General features: G+C 46.5%; 1 protein-coding gene across 2 annotated transcripts in view; it reads right to left on the bottom strand.

Moving 5' to 3' along the window:
- Positions 1 to 12,592: 12,592 nt before the first annotated feature.
- Positions 12,593 to 19,275, bottom strand: part of FHL2 (four and a half LIM domains 2) — a 67,761-nt gene continuing 61,078 nt past the window's right edge. For both annotated transcript variants that reach the window (XM_043603044.1, XM_043603043.1), the window contains exons 5-6: positions 17,799 to 17,985; positions 12,593 to 13,209 (exon numbers count right to left, since the gene is read on the bottom strand). In XM_043603044.1, the coding sequence (XP_043458979.1) occupies positions 13,058 to 13,209; positions 17,799 to 17,985 (339 nt within the window). In that variant the 3' untranslated portion in view covers positions 12,593 to 13,057. The remainder of the gene's footprint in view (positions 13,210 to 17,798; positions 17,986 to 19,275) is intronic.

Raw genomic sequence — 19,275 nt, 5'->3', positions numbered from 1 at the left:
CAGAGGTTCAGGCGAAAGGATTATTTGTGTTTGGGGTGGTCTTTAAAGAGTAAATCTCTAAACTGGTCATCTTAATGTTGGAAACCGAAGCTCTAAATTAACTGACTTGTAAAAACACCTCAGGTTACTTTATCTACCTTGAATTTTAAAAAAATAGGTCATTTTTGGGGAGGGGACAGAAGAGACAAATTTATGTTCATTTACCTTGTTTTTCCTAAAGTGCTGTTTACTGAAGTGCTCTGCTTTTCCAGCTGTTAAACCTGGCTGTCTATAGTGTTGTGGCAGAAAAAACAAAGGTGTGAGTTAATTATGTTCCTGTTCAATGAAATAATGGATGAACGTAATGACAGAAAATCAAACCGAGAAATGAAATCGTGAGAGATGGGGAATGTAGGGTGAAGAGCTGCTTTAAATATAGTGGTTGCGGGGTGCCCGGGTGGCTCAGACACTTGAGCATCTGACTCTTGATTTCAACTCCGGTCATGATCACAGGGTTGTGGGATCGAGCCATGTGTGGAGCCTGCTTAAGATTCTCTGTCTCCCTCTGCCCCCTCCCCAGCTTGTGCTCTAGCTCTCTCAAAAGGAAAAAAAGAGAGAGAGAGAGAGAGAGAGAGAGAGAGAAAGAAAAAGGAAGAAAGAAATGTATGTTAGGAAAGACCTCTTTGAAGAAATTTAAAAACATTTTTTAAATTCTCTTTTAAGTAAACTCTACCCAACATGGGGCTCCGACTCACGACTCCAAGATTGAGAGTTGCATGCTCTACGGGCAGCCAGCCAGGTGCCCGCCAAAGAGATTATTTTTAAGGGGACAGTTAAGGAAAGCTTTCAGGAAAAGCATTGTACACGTGATAGATTTTAAATGTCTACATATTCTTTGTTGCTCCTTCTGTCAGACATGGAGTCTGTTTCCTGCTGCTCGAATATAGATTGGTCTTGTGATTTGCTTTCATCAGTTGAATGCTCCTCTCACTCTGGGACCCCTACTGCAGCCCCCTGAGAGAGCCACTTTTCTAGTATGCTAGAAAAACATACTAGCCAACAGCCCTGACCACCAGGTGTGACTTAACCCCCCATCCCCGCTCCAGCTGCCCCATGAGTGTCCAAGGTGAGACCAGCCCAGATAGACTCTGAACATCCTGAGTGAACAGAATAGGGGCTACATTAAAGCCACGCCAAGTGTCGTGGATGGTTTGCTGCCCGGCATTAGATAACAGATACCGGACAAGAAGAGTGAAAGCAGAGAGACTTAATAGGATTTTAGAACGAAAAAAAGAAAGGATTTCAGAATAGAAAGACTGTGCAGCTCCAATCAGTGAAAATAGCAGGAAGCGTAGTTTAAAATGCAGCCAAAGCAGGTAGGCAGGAGCCGGATTCTGTGGGCCATGCTAAGGACTTTGGGTTCGATTCTAAGAGCAACTGGAAGCCGTCAACTGTTCAGACTTGACCAAGCATTTAGCCAAAAGACAGAAATAAGACTGGCTCAATAAAGTATGTAATAGCTCTAAGCATCTTTTTCTCTAGTAAAATTATCCAAGTTTTTTCATTTTGTTTTTCAGTCCATTTGCACTAAAATATTCTGTTTCTTTGGCTAATGATTAAACCTTAAGAGACTAAAACACCACTTGTGGCAAAAGAGATTTTTTGTAAATGTAGAAACACCGTATCTAGCCAAGCTTTCTGTTAGTCCATCCTGCCCTGCTATAGGATTTTTTTTTTAAATAAATTTTTAAAAAATCAACCTTTTATTTTAGGAACGTTCGAGATTTGTAGAAAAATCGCCAGGAAAGGATAGAGACTTCCCGTATACTGCACACCCAGTTTTCCCTATTACTGATCGACATCGGTCTGGTACGTTTGTGGACTTCCCGTCAATACCGGTCCGTTATTGTTAGCTGAAGTCCGTAAGTTTATTCATATTTGCTTAATCGTTTACCTAATGTTATTTTTCTGTCCCAGAATCCCATCCAGGACACCACCTTATCTGTAGTATCGGATACCCTGCATACATTAGGAGTACGTACAGACTCCTCCGTAGGGTCTCCTCAGACTCCTCTTGGCTGTGACAGTTGCTCAGATTCTCCTTAGATTTTGGATGACCTTGACTGTTTTGGGGCATGCTGGTTAGATAGGTGTGGAAGGTCCCTCGTTCAAATTTGTCTCATGTTCTTCTCATGACTAGACTGGGGTTATGGATTTGGGAGGCAACATCACCGAGGTAAAGCTCCACTGTCATCCCACGTTAAGGGTACGTGCTGTCAACGTGACTTAACTGTTTTTGCAGTGTTAGTCTTGGTCACCTGGCTGAGGTACTCTGTGTCGGGTTAATGCAGAGCTACTCTTTTTCCTCCTCTTCCTACTGGACTCTTTGGAAGGAAGACCTGAGGAGAGCATTATTCTCCACCTTATGGGCCAAGTGTTCCACATAAATGACTTGTGATTACTGTGTGCAGATTGATCTATTCGCCCTTATTTATTTACTTAATAACTTATGTCAGTGTCGACTTGGACTCTTACACTTTGGGTTATTATCTAATGCCTTCTTACTTTTTTTCTCCAGTCGTTCCAGATTTGGCCATGGGAAACTTTCACCTCTCTCCTGTGTCCCTTTCTTGGCTCATCCTTGTGGTTTCTTTTGAGCCCTTCCTTACTTTCTAGGGCTTCCAGCTGCTGTAGGTTCATCTTGTGAAGTTCCTGCCCCCGTCCTAAACTCAGCCATTCCTCCACAGAGTCTTGGTTCCTTTTACTGATGAATGGTGTTAGCAAGATCTGGACACTGAGAGTGGGGCGTCGTTGCTTCTAGATCTCAACTGACAGAGCAAAGAAATAGATGTGTGTACTAACCATGTAGATACACGCATCTTAAACATCTCTCTGTAAAGTAAATTTAATATAAGTTCATACTGATATCTCCAACTTGAATTCATTACCTATGGATCATTCCAGGCTTCCCTTGCTTGTCTGTAACCTCCCACCCCAACAGTGAGAAACTTGGCTCCCACCGTCCACCATCCATTTCCTTCGTCGTTCAATTCCAGCACTCCAGCAGCTGCAGAATTGTTAGCCTGAATCCGTGTGCAAAACGTTACCAATTAGAGTATGGCGCTTATGCCTAGTTCCGTTTGCTTTTATTTTGACAGATTCCTCTCATTTCCTCTCATTTAAGTCAGTATCACTTGATGGGTTTGCGGTTTTACCATTGTAACGAAAAAGAGACCGTCAAGTTAACTTTTCTCTATTTTCTTAATCGCAAACAAAGTGAACTCCCTGGAAAAACGTATCATTCATTCAACAGGTGTTTGCTGTGTTTTCACACTCTTACAAGGCATCCTTATAAGACACGGCCCCTGCCCTCAAAGGGTTTTATCCTTTGATCAATCCCAATTGTTTCAGTCTAAGTATTCAAATAACTTGAGAAGGAATCTGAAGAACATTTAATAGTTCAAGTCACGGTATTCTGCATTCTAGATAGTTTACTAGTTATGTTTTTAATTCTTTGAAACCTGAGGAAGCCAACCCAAAACAGAATGGATTTTTCTTTTAGAAGATCTGCTGGGGGAAAATAATGAGTTAAAAATTAATTTACATGCCCTGTGTTTGAGACAAATCAAAACATAGGTTAGTGTTGGATTGGGTAGTTGAAGGCCCCACATGTGCGGGTATGGCGTCGCATGGGCAGGGGGGCCCTGAGGAGGGGCCTGTCCTGTTCCCTGGCCTCTCTACCACCTCTCCGGTGGGGAGCAGAAAGTGTAGGGGGGGCAGAAGGAAGAGAGGCTTGGGTTTTTTGGTTTTTTGTGGTTTTTTTTTTTGATAGTTGACCTATATTAGTTTCAGATGTACAGCCTAGTGATTAGACAATAACATATATTATAAGACGCTCACAGTAAGTATAGTCACCATACAGCGTTATTACGCTATTGGTGACCATGTTCCCTGTGTTGTACTTTTCATCCCCATGACTTCTTTATTTTACAACTTCTTTATTTATTTTTTACCTCTTAATCCCCTTTACCTATTTCCCCCCATCTCCCCACGCCCACCCCCTCTGGCAGCCACCCATTTGTTCTCTGTATCTAGGAGCCTGTCGCTGTTTTTTGTTGTTGTTGCTGTGTGTTCGTTTGTCTTGTTCCTGGATTTTTTTTTATTCATATGCTTTTTTTTTTTTTAAAGAAGTGTGTTCTTTTTTTTTTTTTTAAGTTTATTTATTTTGAGAGAGAGAGAGAAACAGAGAGAGAGAGTGGGGGAGGGACAGAGAGAGAAGGAGAGAGAGAGAATCCCTGGCAGGCTCTGCAGTGTAAGCGCAGACCCTGATGTGGGGCTCAAACTCACAAACCATGAGATTGTGACCTGAGCCAAAGTCAGATGCTTAACTGACTGAGCCACCCAGGCGCCCCTTTATTCACATGCTTCTAACTGTAATTGCTGATAGATGTCTGGGGAGAAAGTTACACTGCTCCTATTTTTGTAACAGGGTTTTATTTGTCATTCTCTCCCAGTTGCTTTGCCACTCTTAAGATCATTTTCGGGGTGCCTGGGTGGCTCAGTCGGTTAAGCGTCCGACTTCGGCTCAGGTCATGATCTCACGGTTCGTGGGTTCGAGCCCTGCATCGGGCTCTGTGCTGACAGCTCAGAGCCCGGAGCCTGTTTCCGATTCTGTGTCTCCCTCTCTCTATGCCCCTCCCCTGCTCATGCTCTGTCTCCCTCTGTCTCAAAAGTAAATAAACATTAAAACAATTTTTTTTAAATAAAAAAAATAATAAAAAAAAGAAGATCATTTTCTTAGTTTATGCACATTTTGGCATAGGTATCACCCGGACGTTCCTCGGTGTTTCAGAAGAACTGCTATGTATTCAGAGATGGCATTTCCCCCATAATCATCTCTTCATGTAAGAAAATAGTTTGTGTTTTATTTTAGATAGATTACCCTCCCTGAAACTGATTAAGTCCAATGATGGGTTTTTCTAGTTCTTCTCCAGTGGAGGTTATTCCGACTGTAAACACAGTCTAATCCAACTTCCTGATTTTACAAAAGAGGACGCTGATACCTGGAGGACGAGTGGCTTCTCTGAAGGCGGGCAGTTTGATTGTGGGCCGAGTGGTGACTAAAACCTACGCCCTTCTGTATTAAACCAGAGGTTGGGTCCCTTTCTGGAAGCCACCCCATCCCTGCCCTGGGAACAACGTATACAAAGGCACCAGCTTTTGGAAAAGCAGTTATTCAAAAGGACAGTCAACTTGGCTGCCACAGGGACGAGATGTAAGTATTATAAAAATGTATAGCAGCTGGCTTTTTACTGCCATCAGAAAATTCTCACTGAGCTAGGAGTCGGGAGACCTGGGTTCTAGTATGTTGGCCTCTGTGTAGTCTCGAGTCAGCTTTTTTCCTTCCATGCTCCCCCATTTCCTCCTCTGTCAGGAAGCAGACTTCTCTCTGACCCTCAAGTCTCTTCCAGATCTTCTTTCCCCATATTTCTACCTTATACGGATCCCAGAGCCCCCATTCTGTCATTTAGTGGCCAGGCAGCAAATGAGAGGTGCCCTCAAGTTCCAACGGGCATCACTAACGATGTTTGAGAATTGATTTTATGTTTCGCCTATTTTAAGTTTCCAAAGGAATATGATTAACTGACAACACAAGTTAATCCCACTTTTATTCTACTTTAGCTAATTTTTTAAAAATCTTCTCAAAGGGAATTAGAATTTATTTATTAGGCTGCTTTATGACTTGTGGGCAGCCCTCTGTTTACAGACTGGGTTGTGTCCAACTGTGGTGAATCAGTGATGTGTTTTTTGTTTTTGTTTTTTTAATGTTTGTTTATTTATTTATTTATTTATTTATTTATTTTTAACATTTATTTTTGAGACAGAGACAGATCATGAGCAGGGGAGGGTCAGAGAAGGAGGGAGGGAGAGAGGGAGACACAGAATCTGAAACAGGCTCCAGGTTCCGAGCTGTCAGCCCAGAGCCTGATGCGGGGCTCGAACTCACGGACTGCGAGATCATGACCTGAGCCGAAGTCGAATGCTTAACCAACTGAGCCACCCAGGCGCCCCATCAGTGATGTGTTTTAAATACACTCTGGCTTCACCTCTGTTGATGACCAGGCTTTCTCTGCTGACCTCTAGGGTTCTGCTTCACCGCCAGCACTGCGGACTTTCACAGACATGTCTTTGAAGTTTTATCAGAGATGAAGCTGTCACTAAGGACAGTATTGAGACGGTGGTCATCGGCCTGGCTCCAGGGCTCATTGTATCAGAGCAGATACATTTACCGAGCTGTTTGCTACAGTCAGGGTCCATGCAAGGTCATGTGTGTTAGTAACCATCTCAGGAGATTCCCCGGGTGGAATCTGAAACTGGCCCCCTCACAGGAGGGCAGGGAGAGACTGAAGAGAAAGGCCGCTCCAGGTTGGTAGGTGGCAGTTTTAATAAGCAAAGGGAACTTCTATACGAGGCTTGTCTTGGGTAGCAACAAAGATGAATGGATCCCGGCGCCCAGCCTCCAGGTTGTAAAAGTTGATAAAGAGCCCTTAACGAGGTTCCGTCACATATACAGTGTGGGTGTTCTCAACCCCACATCACTATCTCAAGGCCATGTCCATGGGGCAGCCTCTGGGAGCGGGAAAGGCAAGCTATATTCCCACATTCCATGGACGAGGGAGGGAGCAGGTAGCCTCCGAGTGCCCAGGTCTAGCTCACGTGCCAAACGGCAGTCACTTCTCTTTGATGAGTTTCTACAACAGGTGACTGCCTCATGAGGAAACCTGTTTGCTTTCAGTTAGTCTGGTGACTGGATTTTCGTGGTTTGGGTTGAAGGTAAACTAGTAAGAATTTTCGAATATCCTGGGACATCCGGGTGGCTCAGCTGGTTAAGCCTCTGACTCTTGATTTCAGCTCAGGTCATGATCTCATAGTTCGTGAGATTGAGCCCCACGTGGGGCTCTGCGCTGACCGTGCAGAACCTGCTTGGGATTCTCTCTCTCCTCTCTCTGTGCCCCTTCCCCCCCCCTCAAAATAAATACATAAACTTAAAAATTGTACAGTATCCTAAATACTACCGCCAAGTGTAAGTATGTAATTCTAATAAATATATAACTTGTTCTACAAGATAGTTCTACATTTTTAAATCAAAGCTCCAACATACTAAAATAGGCAAGATTAAGGTAAGTCTCAACATTGTAGACTGAGTCACAAAGAGAGGAATTAACAAACGTTTATCGTTTTCTTATGCCAAACCGTAGAGCAAGAAGCTGACTTTTTAAACGTAAGGAACAACCCTGCTGGAAAAAAATGTTTGAGGGAAAAAAAGCACTGATGAGCTGACAGTCACAAGTCTAAGAGAACACAAGAATCCAGGGAAGCAGGCCACTTTGATGTTCTCTTGAACGTGAGCCATGGCTTTGATGACGGTGATGTAAAGTACAGAGACATCAATGCCCCGTGTCCCCCAAAATAGGAAACCTAACAGCTACGACCCCAAAGAGCAACCCCACATGGCAAAGATAAATGAGAAGAAAACCTGCCCTACCGAGGGAGGGCGGGAAGACAAGAGGGAAGGAACAGAAGGAAGAACGGGAAAACAGGAAGGAAGAACGGGAAAACAGGAAGGAAGAACGGGAAAACAGGAAGGAAGAACAGGAAAGGGAGCAGGGCGGGTGGCGGAGGCTGGAAACGAGCAAGCAGGCTGACATACAGATCTGTAGCCACAATTTAGACCGCCAGCGTGGTGAAAGAAACACAGTAAGTGACTGGGAAGCGGTTCCAGTTCGGGGGTGCTCCAGGTGCGTGGCAGAGGCAGCAGAAATCGTCTGTGGGAAGACAGGCTCATCCTGAGCCCGAGGAAACCCCCACAGATGATTTTTCTAAGGTCAGTGACTAGTTAGCCCAAGTCAAAAGTGCCCAAGCCTACGAGGAAACACTGCACCAAGCATGAGGCGCACTAGAAGCATCAGGTGATAGGGACTGACCTCCAGACGTTTCGTGTATTAGAATCACCAAGTAAAGATCAGGCAAGTTCGCTTGCTTTGTTTCAAGGGAAAGGTGAGCTTGAAAATAATTGTTCGGTAGAGAAAACTATAAAAAGTATAACATATGTATGTATGTATTTATTTATTTGAGAGTGTGAGCGGGGGGGGGCGGGCGAGGGGGGAGAGAAAGAATCTTAAGCAGGCTCCACCCCCCAGTATGGAGTCCATGCGGGGCTCAGTCTCCCACGACTCTGAGGGCATAACCTGAGCCCAAATCAAGAGTCAGATGCTTAACTAACCAAGCCACCCAGGCACCCCCATATTTTTATTTTTATTGAGGTATCATAAACCACTGTAGAGTTTAAAAAATCTTCTACAGAGCAAATTTATATATCCCTAAATATGTAGCCACTCTCCAGATCGAGGTTTAGAGCAAGGGTTGGCAAAATTTCCGTCAAGGACCAGGTAGTAAAAATGTCTTGTGGGCCGCACGATGCGTAAATGAGTGGACATGGGTGTATTCCAATAAAACATTGTTTAAGGAGGGGCGCCTGGGTGGCGCAGTCGGTTAAGCGTCCGACTTCAGCCAGGTCACGATCTCGCGGTCCGTGGGTTCGAGCCCCGCGTTGGGCTCTGGGCTGATGGCTCAGAGCCTGGAGCCTGCTTCCGATTCTGTGTCTCCCTCTCTCTCTGCCCCTCGCCCGTTCATGCTCTGTCTCTCTCTGTCCCAAAAATAAATAAACGTTGAAAAAAAACCCCACAAAACATTGTTTAAGGAAACAGGCAGTGGGCAGGATTTAGCCATGGACAATAGTTTGCCAACCATAATACAGAACATTTCCGGCATTCCAAAAGCTTCTCTCGTGTCCCTTCCCTGAGAGGTAACCACCATTCTTACTTCTATCTCTATGGCTCAGTTTTACCTAACACCTGTATGATGCACTTCTGTGTATGTTTTACTTCATAATTTAATGGCAAGTGTTGTTTAATAAAAAGTAGTATCGTACAACTGTGTTATTTTAGAGCCAGTTAGAAATATCATGCAGTGTCATGACTCCCAATTGATAGAAGGCTGAGTAGAGTCAGGCTGGAGGCAGACCCAGGTTTTGATGTGGTTGGACTCAAACATCAAAGTCTCTCCCCTAAAGTTTGTCCAGCTTCTTGAATGGGTGAGTAGGTTAAAAAATTTTCATCAAACTTGGGGAAGTTTTCAGCCATTAATTTTTAAAGTATTTCTTTCTGTCCCTTTTCTCTTTCCTCTCCTGATGCTCCCATTATATCTATGTTGGTTCTCAACATTGTCTCACATTGCTCTGATGTTCTGTTAATTTTTCCTCATTTTCCCCATTTTTCAAATTTCATAATGTCTGTTGATCTATCTTCAAGTTCACTGATTTTTTTTTTTCCTTCTCTCAACTCAAATGTACTGTTGATCCCCTCTAGTGAATTTTCCATTTTGGTTTTTATAGTTTTCAACTCCAGAATTTCCATTTGATTTTTAAATAATGTTTATCTCTTTATTGGTGTTCTCTGATGAGAGTTGTTATTATATATGTCCCTTCAGTTTTTTGAACATGTTTATATGTTTGGCCAGCATTTGGTTCGAGGTTTCTGCGTAAGCACTTTGAGCTAATAAGATGCTCTTTGCTGATGATCTGTGTGTGACTTGGAGAATGCTTTCAAGTGGTCTTTGGGTCCCACTCTGTTTGCTCCAGAGTGGGTAAAACCCACGGGGTACATGCCCATGGTCTTCTGGACCCCCACACTGTTTGCTCCGGAGTGGGTACAATCCACGGGGTACATGCCTATGGTCTTCCAGAACCCTAGGGGTAAGTGGGATCCCAGGAGGGCTCTCCCTACCTGTCTCTTTCCCTGGTTCTCTCCATTAAACTCCTGGCTCATCTGCCATTTTGCTTTTTGCTGCTAGTATCCTATACCTACCATCCCCCTCTCAGTCAGTTGCCACCAAGATCCCCATTGTTTATGATAATCCCCTTAGGCACAGATTCCTCCATTCTTGGTACCAAATAGTCCCTTCCTGCAGAGCTGTGGAGCTCCTAGTTCACAAAGCTGCCACTTACACCCACACCTCGGGGCTGGACGGTGTCTGGCTTCACCTCTGTGAGTAGGTGCTCGACAGAGAGGACCGGTATCCTTAGCGGAACATACCAACATCATCCTAATAAATGTCTTCACACAATCCTCTTCCTAGGAGTAGCCTCTGCTCTTCTCAGACTGCCCCTCTTAACATGGAGCCTCCACCCTGTGGGCAGGCTGGAGCAGGAGTGATGGGAATCCCAGGATTGTCAGACTGTCATGCCTGGGGCACAGCCCTAGAACAGTAGAAGCCTTTACCTTCTTGGCTGCACTTGCCCAGAGTAGAGCTTTTGTCACATAAAACTGGGGGCAGGGGTGCGGTGGGATCAGTCCGTGGTCAAATGCTGTAGACTCTCACTCTTCTTACTATAACCTATAGATTTCCCTGCATGTTTCTCCATTTGCTGCTCACCTTTAGGGTAATTTTCCAAGAGTTGAAGGTATTTATTTGGTACACACACACGCACATAGTTCTCCCAATTACATGGTTACACTGGGAAGAGAGTCTCTGAGCTCTGCACACCACCATCCCGAAAATCCCAACCTTTGAGCTTTGGCTGGGCTACTGGGAGTCTAGCCTCTGCATGTGATTTAGCTGTCAGCCAGAGATTGGTAGGGATTTCATGAGAACTCGGGGTTCTTTTTCATACCATTTTTCACTCTTACCTCCCAGAGACAGTTTGTGCCAAGCTCTGGCCTTTGGGTCTTCAAGCCAGTAAGACCGTAGGTTCTCTAACAGAGTTTTAGCTCCCCTTTGGGACCCGCCCTTCGGTAAAAGCCATGAAAATGGGAAACCTACCCACCGCCATTCTCTTCTTCAGGTATCTGCTCCCCTCCCCAGTGTTCCTGCTTTGGGTCGTGCACCAGGGTTTTCGAAGATTTTTAAATATTTTTGTCCAGAAAGTTATTGGAGTCCAATAGGAACTCCTTACTAGAAGTAGAACCTCCCCTACCATTAATTTAAGGTTGGGTGCGTCCAGTGTCTCTGTTGGTCTAATGAGGAAGAGGTAAGCTGCTCCACAATGAGATTCGCAAAGCTCTTACCTTTTTATTTTGAATTTTGTTATTTTTGTTTCAAAAGGCACACTTGCAGGAACGTTTTCACTTTTATCCCATGAAGTAGGAGGAGGCAAAACGACTCGCGAGTCGTGGAGTCCTCAGATGGCCTGTCTCAGACATTTCTCACGTGCACTGGCACGCAGGTTAAGGGACGGACTTCACACATGCTCAGCATGGGTGGGACTTGATTTCCACCAGAGTTTTCTGTTGCATGGCCTATCGTTTTATGGTACCGCGCTCAGAAAACTAAGGACAAAAATCACTAGTGTTACCATTCTGTAAAGAGAAATACACATTGCCGTGTCTCATAAATTGGCTCAGTGCTTTCCGGTCGTATACTATGCTTTCACAGATGGTTTTACAGACTAATGCCGAACTAGGAGCTCACATCTTTATAGCCACAATTCCCTCTCTCTCCTTTCCCCCCTTTCAGAAACACTGAAGGCTTCCAAAGCATGCCCTAAATTGCTAGGGTGTTGGGAATACCCAGATGAACAAGAGGTCATCTCTGGCCTCAAGGTGCTTGTATCCTTTTGAAATCCTTCACTTTATGAACGAGAAGGCAAGTCAAGGTAGGATATGGACCCATGGCATTGGGAAAGAACTCAGCTCTGTTAAGAAAAGTGACCCCAACGGGGCACGTGGGTGGCTCAGTCGGTTAAGTGGCCGACTCTTGAATTTCAGCTCCGGTCATGATCTCACAACTCGTGAGTTCGAGCCCCGCATCAGGCTCTGTGCTCGCAGTGCAGAGCCTGCTTGGGATTCTCTCTCCTCCTCTCTCTGCCCCTCCCCTGCTCTCTCTCTGTCACAAAAATAAAAAAGTTAAAAATTTTTAAAAAGAAAGAAAGGAAGGAAGAAGAAAGAAGAAAAAGAAAGAAAAGAAAAAAGAAAGAAAAACCCCAATGGGCACCTGGGTGGCTCAGTCAGTTAAGTGTCTGATTCTTGATTTCGTCCCAGGCCATGATCTCACTGTTTGTGAGTTTGGGCCCCTCCTCTGGCTCTGTGTTGACAGCGTGGAGCCTGCTTGGGATTCTCATTCTCTCCCTCTCCCTCTCTGCCCCTCATGCTCACTCTCTTTCAAAAGTAAACAAACTTGAAAAGAGTCCCTCCCTTTACTGCTTGCATCCTCTCTCTCTTTCTCTAAAAAGAAAAAGTGACACGCCCCCCCCCCAACTGCCTTCACTGTCATTAGTTCATTTTCTGCTGCTCATATTCTGGAGTTTATGCTGCTGCATCCAATGCAGAGCAAGAGAATTTGGGAGAGAGGCACAAAGAGAAGGTAGCAAGAGAGAGGCTGTGCTGCTGACTGAAGGCCTTCTTTGCACTGAAAGGTGTGATGTAATTTCAGTGAACGCTGACCCAGCCCGTCTGAACTTGCACTTCATACAGCGATCAGCGGAACATACGATAAAGCGTTTTATACCGCGGTGCTCAGAATTTCAGCGTTTAGTCATTGTTTCACACACTGTGTGGCCATTTTGTTCTGGATAACTTTATTGTAAGCTGTATAATCTTGCTTTAGGGCTTACACGACAGGAAGTTACATACTTGTAAATACCTACTCTGCATTATCTCGTGTGGTTTGGGAAACTCGAGTTTGTGACATGTTAATTGCACTTAAAAATTAAATACGCAGTGAAAGAAAGATACATTTACAAAGCTGTCATTCGAAAGGATTTTTGCACTTGGATTTGCCTTGCTTGATTACAAAACTCCAAAACCAGCTTCCCACCGAGGGTTTACACAGGGGTTTCCTCCTTCCCTGGGACTGAACTAGTACAAAGGATTAAAGGGTTTAAACAAACGTGGATATCACTGAGAAAAGCACAAGAGGAGAGTCTCAACGCGGCCGGTGGAGACCAGACACAATACTGCCTGGCTGAGAAGGAGAGCGTACATAACTCCGTGAGTGTCGCCAGCAGTCAGCGGTGTGGACTTCAGATGTCTTTCCCACAGTCCGGGCACAGGATGTCGTCTCTTTCTGTGAGGAAGCCTCGCCCCACCAGGGAGAGGGAGCACTTCTTGCAGTTAAAACAGTCGTTGTGCCACTGTCGCTCCTCAAAGGAGATGTACTTTGTGCCACCCAGTCCTGTGAACAGACAAGAAAGAACACCGGGGGCGGGGGGTGGGGGGAGGACATTGCTAGTCAGAACCAGGCTCCTGGCCCTGCAGGAGGAATTCTGGTTTGCTCCCGTCTCAAAGCTGGATTGTGCAGTCCGGGGAGTGGGGAGTGCGAGTTCTAACGACTGGGTGCTGGGGGTCCACGTGGGAATCAGACACCCCGCACAGCCTTGAGGGGTTCACAAACCTCAGCAGGAGCAGGTACATAACTGGCTCCAGATCTGTGTGATCAGTGCTATACTTACGAAGAGCCCACTGTGTGTGTGTGTGTGTGTGTGTGTGTGTGTTTGTCCCATCGGAAGGGAACTCCAGGAGACAGGTCGCTGATTTCTCTTGTTCCTTCGCTGGGTGCCTCCTGCCTGGAGCTCAAATAGTTTGTGATTTGATGAATGAAGTGCTGAAGGGTGGGGCATAGGCTAATTTTCTCTGGAATGGCCAGGAAAGGCCTCACAAAAGAAACGGTGTGTGGTAGGTGGGTGTGGACATTTCTTGCGGTGAGAATGTCAGGAGATCAGCTACGGCAGCATGAACTTCAGTGTGAGAGGTGGAAGGTGGGCTGCTAAGGTGGGTGGGGGCACATTATGATGTGTGGGCAGTAAACCATCTGATACTTTAAGCAAGAAAAGTGGTAAGTCAGTTCGGCGCTCGACTCTTGTTTGAGGACTGCTTCTTATCAAATGTTTAAGGTACACTGGCCACCTATTAAAATACGGTCGCTCTGTGCTGTCACTGAGCCACCTGGAATAAAATGGAATGAAATACACAGGGTCATTCACAGTTGTGATCGAGGGGCACCTGGGTGGCTCGGTCAGTTAAGCATCCGACTCCTGGTTTTTGCTCAGGTCATGATCTCACAGTTCGTGAGTTCAACCCCCACGTTGGGTTCTGTGCTGACAGTGCGGAGCCTGCTTGAGATTCTCTCTCTCTCCCTCTGCTTCTGCCTCTCTCTTTCTTTCAAAATAAATAAACTTAAAAAAAAAAGTTTGTGATCGATTCTGGTGAAATCTGGATCATGAATTCCAATTACAAAGAGTTCTTTGTAGAAATAGTGGTTCAATCTACCCCAGTAAAAAAGAAAGTAACCACACTGACTGCTCCATTTATAATGGCTTGAAGTCCATTATAATAAAATAGAGAGCATGAGAAGTCTGTAATTCACTCAACAGCTAGTTCCTTTTGTAACTTAATTGGCTAGGTTGGCTTGGGGCATTAAGTCCTTTCACCTGGGGGAGACTTATGAGCTAATCCCCCTCAGCTAATTAGAGACCAGTTCTGTGCTCCTTCTAATGCCTCTCTAGCCCTGCGGAGGGTGGGGTATGCACTAGGAAAGCTTTTTGACTCTTTTCCTGAATACCCCATAGCTTTAAAAGCAGAGGTATACTGGGGGTGCCTGGGTGGCTCAGTTGGCTGAGCGTCCGACTTTGGCTTGGGTCATGATCTCACGGTTTGTGGGTTCGAGCCCCGCGTCGGGCTCTGTGCTGACGGCTCGGAGCCTGGAGCCTGCTTCAGATTCTGTGTCTCCCCCTCTCTCTGCCCCTCCCCTGCTCACGCTCTGTCTCTCCCTCTCAAAAATAAAATAAAAAAATTTAAAAGCAGAGATATCCTGAATACGCAATGTTACTAAAATGCCGATTGCCTTTACTAATACTAGACCTGTGGTTGCACAGTGCATGCCCTGGCCCTGCGGCAGAACCAAGCCAGTGATTTAGGCCCAAGGGTCTCAAACTTTGCTGCAGATCTGAATCACCCGGGAAGCTTTTCAAAATCCTACCACCCAGGTCATAGCCCCTACCAATTAAATCACAACCCAGGCAGCAGTAACTGTTTAAGCTTCCCAGGTGTTTCACATATGCACCCATGTTTAAAAACCAGAGGCTCAGGCAACCCTTTAACTTGATTCAGGGGCGAGGGCTGCAGAACAGTTAGAAGGTACTTGTGTTTCTTCTCGGCACTGAGCGAACCGAAGAGGATGAAGAAGGATGTTAGCGTAGGAGCTATGCTGGGTGCTGTTCCAGGTGGGTTAGAAACTCCACGGTTGCCTTGAAATGCCAATCAATGGGGCAGGTCACAGAAATGAGAGCCCAAAGCAGCCCAAGGAGGACGAATCCTTCTAAAGGCAAGAGGTACATACGTCAACTCTCATTATTTGAGGTTTGCGGCCAATGGCACCATGGCTCCGGCCTGAAGGAAGCTCATCTAACACGTGTTATTTTCTCCATATGAGAGCCTTCCCTCACTCAGGAACACAGACAGCACATCTGCATTGCCCCCTGGGGGCCATTTTAAGCAGCGAAATTGCCAACAAAAAGCACCAAAATGCTAACGACATGGCACCTAACGGGCCACGACATGGCACTAAACAGGTCATGATTATAGTCTGCTAGTCGAAACAAGGCAGAGCATCAACCTCGTTCCGCCTCCATTGGGGGTGCACGTGTCAGACAAGTCAAAGTTTTCACCCCTCTGGGTGCCTGGGAATGGCCATGAAAGCAACGTGGTGTTGATTTTGGACTTTCAAACAAAGGTCAGTGAATTTGCAGATACGGACTCAGAGTAATGAGGACTGTGCGCATGTGTGGATTTAGCATCGCTGCACATAGGATGTGCAGTGATTTATTTGCAAAAATCATTTAGATTTTGCTGACGAGAAAAAGTGCTGAGTAAGGATCTATTAAAAACCAAATCTAAATGCACAATCTTCTGCAAATGGGGATTCGGCTAAAAGTACATTTCAGCTGCAACTTCAAAGTTCCTCTGTAGGTTCCAGAACATTACTCTCTGCACTTCAGAGAAGCAACGCTCCTCACTGTTTTCCTAGTGGTGTTTCTGTTTTTCAGTGCTACCAGGGGAATAACGACACATATCTGATACTTTCTATTTCAAAGCGCTTTTAGCTAGATTATATTGCTTCATGAAGCCTAATTTTATTGTTTTAAAATTTTTGTTAGCATTTATTTTTAAGAGACAGAGAGAGACAGAGCATGAGCGGGGTTGGGGCAGAGAGAGAGGGAGACACAGAATCTGAAGCAGGCTCCAGGCTCTGAGCTGTCAGCACAGAGCCCGATGTGGGCCTGGAACTCACGAACCGCGAGATCATGACCTGAGCCGAAGTCGGATGCCCAACCAACTGAGCCACCCAGGGGCCCCATATGAAGCCTAATTTTATAAACATTTACTTCCACAGATGTTACTGTAAAAACAGTATTCAAGATTAATCTGTTGGATTAATCAAAAGACTGCTTTTCTTCTCTCTAAATGATTCTAAGGGGGCAATCTGGTATATATGGCTGGAATCGAATTAACAGAAAAATTTAAATGTTGGACTTCTTTTCTTTACATTTTAATTTCATATGGAAATACGAGCTCTGGATTACGCATCAAGGATTATTTTAGTGACCTGGGGCTTCCTACATCGGGTGAGCTGGCTGAGTTAGATGCACTGAGTTCTAGGGCCGCTTGGGTGGCTCAGTCGGTTAAGCGTCCCACTCTTGGCTTCGGCTCAGGTCATGATCTTGCAGTTTCGTAAGTTCGAGCCCCGTGCCAGGCTCTGTGCTGGCAGTGTGGGATTCGCTCTCTAGCCCTCTCTCTCTGCCCCTTCCCCACTCAGGTTCTCTCTCTCAAATAAATAAACGTAAAAAAAAAAAAAAAAAAAAAGGTGCATTTAGATGCACTCAGTTCCAGGCCCCAGGAAAAAGAAAGTCACGGACAAGCACACAGGAGTTGTGAAATCTGTCTGTGTGATTACACTGCAAAGCTACACAGGGATGCCATTTGGCCACGCAGCTATATTTACATTACGCATGTCTGCCATCTGCCACTGACAGGGATCAGCCCGTCACCCGAACGTAGCAGAGCTGGGAATCCCAGGTCACGGAACTTTTCCTCCGTCAGTCTGGAATTTTCACGGCTCCCTCCGGCCCAGTCACTGATTCGTGTGGTGATGCGTGGTGAACATTTACAGGACTTGAGTCTGACCAGCCATCTGTCCTCCACGCTCCATTTCCCGGCACGTCTAACCGTTTAGTACAATGCCAGTCTACAGCCAGCCAGACTTTGGGCTCTTGCTCTGCGGGAGCCTTTGGGGGCTAAGGGAGAACCGCCTCAAACACTGCCCTCTGCCCTCGTGAAGCTATGCCCTGGTGGTAGACAAGTCCCTCGAAGATGCCAGGGAGCACCTTTAGAAACACAGAGGAGCGGCTCGCCTGCAAATGCCAGTTTCGTTGTGCCTCTCCGGGTGCCATAGACTTACAGACTGCTATGTGGAGATAACCCAACCAAAAGCAGAAATAACAAACCTCTTGAGAACAGGCCGTATGGGTTTCAGTGATCAGGTGAGCTAGAGGGGCAGCGTCCCCTGCCCAAGTGGCCCCATTGTAACGAGGACAGGAAAGCAAGAGAGGCAGAAAGTGTCGGCCTGTTCAGAACCTCAGCGAGGCCCGGAGTCTTGGTAGGTAAACATATTCGGGGGCCAGAGTCCGGTATCTTGCCCATCCCTGGGGTGGCTGAGTGAGGGAGAGCAGGTGGCCGTGCGTGAGTGGGGGCCTGGGGGACACTCACCGCTGATGGGGTTGGTGCAGCCGGCGCACTTCTTGGCGTACAAGTCACAGAAGCAGCTCAGGCAGTAGGCGAACTCGTCCCGGGACGTGAAGCGCTGCCCCGACAGCGGTTTCTTGCAGGCTGTGCACACAAAGCATTCCCGGTGCCAGGGCTGCTCCCGGTACGTGACGCCTCCCGTGGTGATAGGCTGCAGGAGGAAGGAGGCAGAGGCTCAGGTTCCCGAGGCCGCACAGCCTCCGGGGGATGCGACATCCCCATCCAGAGCACGGCCGGTGTTGGCTAAAGGTCACCCAGAAACGGCTCCCCTGACTTGACAGTCGCTCTGGACTCCCCTTCTGTATACTCTCAGTGCAGTGCTGCGGATCCCAGCCGTGACCTCAGCCCCTCGGGATGCTGGGGCATCTGAAGGTACAGGTGCCACAAGGCAGCTCCGCGTGACCGCTGTGCAAGGGGCCGTGCTGGGGAGGGGTGCGGCCAGGGGCGGCCTCAAGAAGCCTCAGATGTGAACGCTCACCCCTCCCCTCACCAGCCCCGTGCCCGCGGGCAGGTCATGTGCGAAGCTCCCCGCGCCTCCCTCTGGGTGCTAAACTTGCAAACACCACTTACAACGCGGTTCCTAGTGGTGGAAGACGGGAGAGTCCTGGACACCGTGGGCCCGGTGCCCGCCGAGGCTGCAGTCAGGGGCGGCCCCCTGGATAGAGCGGGGGGACAACGCGCCCAGGGCCTGCCTTCTCACGCCGTCCTGCCGCTTAGAATGCAGTGAGAAGCCACATGTGATAGAACTGGTCATCAACACCTCAATTTTACTCAGTGTTTTTCTTTTCATGTTGTTGCTTTTCGTATTTATTTCAACAGTGGACGAGGGACGGGCGGGTCTCAGCTCCACAGAACCATGGAGAATGGAGTGGAGACACCTGCCCTCGGCAGGTTCATGCATCTTGTTTCCGTAACACGGCCCCATCATCCACTGCCGCCTCTCATCCTTACAGTCAGGACAGTCTTGTCCTCAAGCAGCGGGTTTGAACTGCGCGGGTCCACGTCTACGTGGATCTCTTTCGATAAACACGGTATGGTACTATCAATGAATTTTCCCTTAGAATTTTCTGAATAACATGGTCTTTGCTCTAGCTTACTTTCTTGTAATAACATAGTATACGATCCATATAACATACAACATACGTGTTAATCGAGGATTTAGGTCATCAGTAAGGCTTCTGGTCAACCTCAGGCTATTAGTAGGTAAGTTTTTGGGGAGTCAAAAGTGTTATGTGGATTTTCAACTTGCACAGGGGTGTTGGTACCCCTAATCCCCGTGTTGTTCAAGGCTCAACTGTATAAAGACCTTGAAATAACACAGATATCATTTTCATTTTACAGATGAACAAAACTGAGACCTGGAGAAATTAAGCCACTTGCCTGAGAATTCATAGCTAGTTAAAGACAAAGCAGGTGCCAGTGTTTAGGACTCCCTTTATCA

The sequence above is a fragment of the Prionailurus bengalensis genome, chromosome A3 (genome assembly GCF_016509475.1).
Source record: "Prionailurus bengalensis isolate Pbe53 chromosome A3, Fcat_Pben_1.1_paternal_pri, whole genome shotgun sequence".
Taxonomy (NCBI): domain Eukaryota; kingdom Metazoa; phylum Chordata; class Mammalia; order Carnivora; family Felidae; genus Prionailurus; species Prionailurus bengalensis.
This window is presented reverse-complemented; position numbering and strand designations above follow the sequence as displayed.